Genomic DNA, 6,000 nt, shown 5'->3' with positions numbered 1-6,000 from the left:
CTGAGTTATTTAAATTAACTGAGAAGGACGAGGTTGTTTGCGACACTTAATTTGGTTTCCACGTTTCAATTTCCTATCTAAGTTCTTAAGCATCGTGCATTAAAATACTTTGCATACAATAAAACGATCATGAGAATATAGGTTTAAAATGTTACAAAATATGCTTCAACGTAGCGTTTATGGACATATATTTGAAGACAAAAATTTAAATCCTTGCGACGCAGTTTTCAAGCAACAATATCCTCCATGCTTTGTTTTGTTTTGTTTTGTTGTTTTTTTTGCAAAGCGTTTCATCGGAGTAACCTGGTTAAATCGGCGGCTGTACGCGCTTTTCCTACTTTTTTATTCCCACTGAGTGAAGTTGAACAACAAAAATGTTAATACGTTTATATTGTTCCTGGTGTCACTATCTTGCACCAGATATTTCTGATATTTGATGTTTGATATATACAGCATTTTAATTATTCAGTTGTGGCTTCATTCTTATCATGTTTTTTGAATATCACTTTTGTCATGATGGACTTCTGACGCAAACGACTGCATTCTCAGCTTAACCGAGTGGTAGTTTTTTTACGTCTTTCACTTAAAATCCTGACATTCAAGGTTCCAGCTCCACTTTGTACACTGACGAGGTCAGTTCTGGTCCAACGCTTTGTCGGCGCTGGAAAAAATAGTCAAAAAGTAATTAAACTTTACCTTGAGGAGACATTATATAATTTTTTTGCGAGGAGTTTCGAGCACACTCACTCAGAGCCCACATCCAGCTTCTCCACTGTTCCACCGCTCCTACAGTTCCATAACACACAATGTCGTCTGACCAGCCATAAGCTGTTTGGCATCGTTCTGACATTTTTGAGGTGGCTTCGTTTTAGATCGGTGGGTCTTCGTTTGAGATCAGTGGGTCTTCGTTTTAGATCATAAGATCTTCGTTTTAGATCATAAGATCTTCGTTTTAGATCAAAGGGTCTCCGTTTTAGATCACTGGGTCTTCGTTTTAGATCATAAGATCTTCGTTTTAGATCATAAGATCTTCGTTTTAGATCAGTGGGTCTTAGGTCTCAGGTCTTCGTTTTTGGGTCTTCGTTTTAGAAACACCAAAAAATTTGGTTTTATCCACCGTACAGGGATTTTAAAAGCTGACGTTTTGAACGCTAGCCCTTGGATTCGCTCTGACAAAGGGCTAACGCTCGAAACCTATTTTGTTTTAAAAGGTTCAAACACGATCTCAGAAAATTACACAATAAAGGTTCTTCAGCATTCTTTTGCTCGGTTGCAAAAAACTCTACGAATTCTGATTATATGCAAGATAGTTTAAGCCTTTAAGGGGTATAAAATAACGAATTCGAAATGTATATATCCGTTTGTACTATTCATATTGCTTATGTACTTGCCATTGTGGTGTACGTAATGCTTGGTAATAATATCAAAATAGCTCAGTTTCGTAATTGGCGTACCTTGACTAAAGGAGAGAAAAACAATTCTTAGTTTATTTCAGTGTTTTTCATTTGCCTCGCTTTTAGGTGAGCCTTGAGGTGAAAGCGAGGGCGGGCTTCTGTCGCGCTCATTTCGCAGTAACATCCGATCCCCTGGGAGAACTTTGCCAGTGGAGCTCATGGTTATGAGGGCGGCGGTCGCTGACCGCATACTGTGACTGTACCTCATGTCCTCGAGGTGGGGTAACTTTGCCAAGCCAGGGATTGTTGACATCGGGGTCGGGATGTGCTCTGTTATCGACGTTATCAAAGAAGTGGGAACATCTGGCGTCGGTCGCTTCGCGGGTTCCTTTAGCGGGTTACGAACGGACGGTACGGGACCAGGTCCAGGGTAATAAATACTTCCGGGAGATTGAGCACTTGCACAATTGGAAATCGCGTGAAAATCGTCCGCGCTCAATGGAATACCGTGAGGAATTGTTGGCGAGAGAGGTGTGAAAGCCGAGTAGCTAGAAGGTGGAGGGGGCCCTGAAAATAGACCATGCTGTACACTTGCCAACATTTGTTCCTTAGCAAGCGCTTCCTCGTGACACGGTAAAACGGTCTCAATCGTTTGGATTACATCACCTCCGCAGCCCTTGAGTATTAGCTCCAAAACGTTCCCTTTTTGCTCGGGAAAGAGCCGTGTTAAAAGGTTCATAAAACGGCCCTGATCCGATGTCGACATAACTGTGCCATCTCCGTTAGACAGCGTCATTCTGTCCGTTCTCTGTCGTTTCGTGTCGGGTGACATTCCCACCCTTCGTTCTTCCTCGTCATCCTCTCGTTCACGCTTCCATCTCGTAGGCAGGGCTTCGCTGTTGCTGTCCATGGCGAATTCTGCAAGTACAACAAAAGTCCTTAGTCTCCAGAAAAAAGAAAAAAAAAGAGCGGCTTAGAAATTTACAGAATTACAACAGCTCTTGATTATAGTCCATAGAAATGACAGTTGGCACAATATATCCTTGAATATATCAACGTTTTAAGGTGAAACCATTGTGTTTTTGTTTCGATGTGTTAAGAAACTAGCCAGCTTTCACCAACTTAGCAGGTCCTCCGCTTGAAAGAACTTGCTTGAAAGAACAGGTTTTGAAGAATTTGACAAAACTACGAGGCGAGAACAGTCGGTCTATGGGCTTATGAGGATGTTGACACGATCATTAAATAACGTCTATTGACACATTCAATTTAGTGACTTCAACATTCAACTTATCGTTTCTAAATCTGTGCAATTTAAGTCAGCTTAGGCAAGATAATGCCGATAAACTAGACAAAAATAGGGCCTCCCCAACTCTATATATAGATAAACCGTCTGCTCTTTGAGAATTCACAAACAAGTATTACCTTAAACCGAGTGAAATCGCCGGCAGGCTTCGTGCCCCTGAACCCGATCTAGTGAGAAGATATTTTAGTTCCGTGACTGGCGTGCATTGAACCGCACTGCGAATTAAATGACCTGTTTCCATTTTAATAAGATGCAAAGTAAAAATTCTAGTTTTCTTTGCGTTAAAGCCACTGACGCACCCTGCTAGCAGAGCCTTTCTCTTGCTTGCTCGCCTTTGGCGTTCTCGAGAAAGACTCTGCATGAATCGAGTAAGATCTTTATTACTGGGTTGCCTATGGCAAACCCAGTCGAGGTCTGCGTTTAGTTTGTTTGTTTTCTTTTTTTTCTTTTTTTTTAAATTTTTTTTTCCGTGTCGGTAAAAGTCTTGCCTGTCACTCCCCTGGTAAGTGGTGTCTTTGTGCATAGAGCCTTCTGCGCGTATTTTCTTAGGATCGAGAGGGTAGTGGAACTGCGTAGATTTCTCTGGTGGACACAGTAGAATCATTAACTTAGCCTGCAATGGCGTCGAAAGTCATGTAACGCGAATGGCGTTTTAGTGGATCCTTAAACAAAATATACCCTTATATGGAGCTCAATAATGGAAAGTCAGTTGGATAAACTAGGCAGGAATCTCAAAAGCGACGAGTAATGGACTTCGACAACAATCTATCGCCCGTCGAGACGAAATCAAAGTGAGTTGTATTTACCTGAAGTACATGGTAATTTGACACGATTGAGTTTCTTGTCTTCACGCACGCAATGAAATAGGAAGAGGTTTTCGCCTCTAAGAGCAAATATGTTGTTTGTTTCAATAAATTTTTCGCTGGAAAAAGATTCTGTGGTATTTTCTGCCTTAAAGTTTGTGAATTATAATATCATGTTGTGTATTGAATTTTCGAGCTTAAGGTTGGAATGTGATGTGGGAGAAGTTTTTTAGTATTGCTCTGTAAGCAGGAAGGGTTCACAGGCCTGTTGGAAGCGTGCTTGAGTTTCAACGAAATGAGCCCCAAAATCAGTGAAAACTTGTGACGCAGATGAATAATAAAGTAGCTGCTATTTCCAAAATGATGGAATTACCTGGTGATAAACAACGTCGTACGCGTCTTGGAGAGTAAATTTTGACTTTGCATAAACAAGAGTTGGGCGATTGTGATCTTTGTTTTGACTTCGCTCATTTCATTGTCAAACTTTATAACACTTGACAGAAAAAGAAACTTACAAAAACCCGGTATCTTGCCATCATTTGACACAGATGCTTCACTGTTTGACGAGTAAACATGCCGCGGTAACTTAATCACGGCGCCCGCTGAATTCCGGCCATGTCACTTTCGATTTTGCAATTTACTTGAACGTAGCAAAAATCTCCCAAAATGTTTGTCGCTGATCGTAACTTTTTATATTCTATATTCACGGTTCAAAATTAATGTTCTTTTGATGTCGTAAATATTTTATTCTCGATCGACCGTCGGGGAAACTTCCTTCTGCTCTTTCTGAAAACTATGAATCAATAGTTATTTGCTTTTTCATCAATATTTGTTTTGCATAAAGCAAGCTAACAAAATCTGTACCTTGCTGAGTTCGCATTTGTTAGCGTTAATAGTATTTTCGGTCAGATGTTTCTGTTTTTTGTGAGGGTTTATTGTTTTGGTCTCCCATCCTAACACTAACCCCGCGAAACAGGGCTTGACTTCAGTAAAGTTTATTATTACAAAGCTGTCAGATGCTCAGAGGGCACACTTGTGGTGAAAAGAAGTTGTGAGGGAACTTGAAAATTATCAACATGTCAGCCCAGAAGCCAATGTTTCTCCCTTCTCTTTTATTTGTTATTCTTCAGAGACTGGAATGCTGTATTTCAATACCACACAATTCAGTGCCTTCTGATTTTCTGTAGCACGTACCACAGGCAACCCAGTATATGCTTCACAGAAGCATCTCGTTGAATATGCGCTGCATGTTGCCAGGATACAGTCTCGAACCCAAGCCTAATATGCCAGATCTCGCCGCCATCTTGGTTTTTTATGGTACAGCAGGCTCAATTATAACCATCAGTTTTGTCACTAAACGGACGCTCGCACTGGAAAAACCGGTTTGACGAGAGAAAACAAGATTGATTAGTCCAGAAGTTTGGGCTGCAGCGGCTTCAAAGAGTTCACGCGATTCGGGCAAAGCCTCCTTTTCTCCTCCTCAGTAAAGAAAAAGACAAAAGGAGGCTCTGCTCGCAGGGTGCCACTGACGTTTCGATAAATTGACAAAGACGTCTCAGAACACAGAGTACAGTTTGATATCATTTACTTTCTTCGTAATTGCAGCTAATGTATGCTTTTTTTCTCGTGTTGTAACCCATTTTTAAAACAGCTGTAACTTAAGGCCACAGACTACTTGCATTCACTATCGAGGCAACTAGAGAGACAAATTCTTAAATCCACTTTGGAGTAGAAAACTTATGGCAATCATTGTATTGTTTACATCTTCAAAAATTAGGCCCTAATTTTGGCGTCTAAAAGTGTATTTTCTAGAAGAAACGGTGGACAAGTTTGTCGACCACAGTTTGCCTTTAACAATAATCTACTGTTGTTTAAATTAAGCAAGATTTTTAGAACTATTAACTACCAGTATTGCACCCGGTGTGCGAAGGCCCTCATTTTGCCATAGATACAGCTGTTTCGAGAAAAGTTGTGCAAAAGAAGCGAAAGAGCGTTCGCGACAATGCCGAAAGGTAGTATGGGACAGTATTCAATATGTTGTGAACGCCCAGAATCGAAGATGCCGCGACCGGACAGTGAAGACCTACTATGGCGAACGATTTGGATGAAAGAGTTCGTAGGATATAGCGTTGATGAAGTGGCAGTACGCGAAGACTTAAATATGTTGAGGCTCTCTCCCGCTATCACGATCCCAAAACACGTCCAAAAACAAAAGGGGTAATTAGCAAAAACGATGACTCTGCACGTGCGCCACGATGTTTGGTACATTTCTCTTAGGGCGCGTTCGATTGACCCTATTCCGGAATAAGAGTACGTGGAGTGATGATGAAAACGATATGTTTGGCGCGTTTCGACGCAGTAAGGATAATAAAAATATGTTTTAAATAGCCTTTTAGCAGATGTTTGACAATTTTATTGTGAATCTACGTACAAACGAAGGATTTCTAACTTATATTCCATGTATTCCTATTCCGAAATACGGTCAATCGAACAAACCCTT

General features: G+C 40.9%; 1 protein-coding gene across 1 annotated transcript in view; it reads right to left on the bottom strand.

Moving 5' to 3' along the window:
- Nucleotides 1-583: 583 nt before the first annotated feature.
- LOC137980246 (doublesex and mab-3 related transcription factor 3, truncated-like) overlaps nucleotides 584-6,000 on the bottom strand; it is a 41,900-nt gene continuing 36,483 nt past the window's right edge. Inside the window, exon 2 of the mRNA XM_068827645.1 lies at nucleotides 584-2,312. Coding sequence (XP_068683746.1) covers nucleotides 1,492-2,312 — 821 coding nt within the window. The 3' untranslated portion in view covers nucleotides 584-1,491. The remainder of the gene's footprint in view (nucleotides 2,313-6,000) is intronic.

The sequence above is a fragment of the Montipora foliosa genome, chromosome 12 (genome assembly GCF_036669935.1).
Source record: "Montipora foliosa isolate CH-2021 chromosome 12, ASM3666993v2, whole genome shotgun sequence".
NCBI classification, from domain to species: domain Eukaryota; kingdom Metazoa; phylum Cnidaria; class Anthozoa; order Scleractinia; family Acroporidae; genus Montipora; species Montipora foliosa.
Note: the sequence above shows the minus strand (reverse complement) of the source record. Positions and strands in the feature narration are given on the sequence as shown.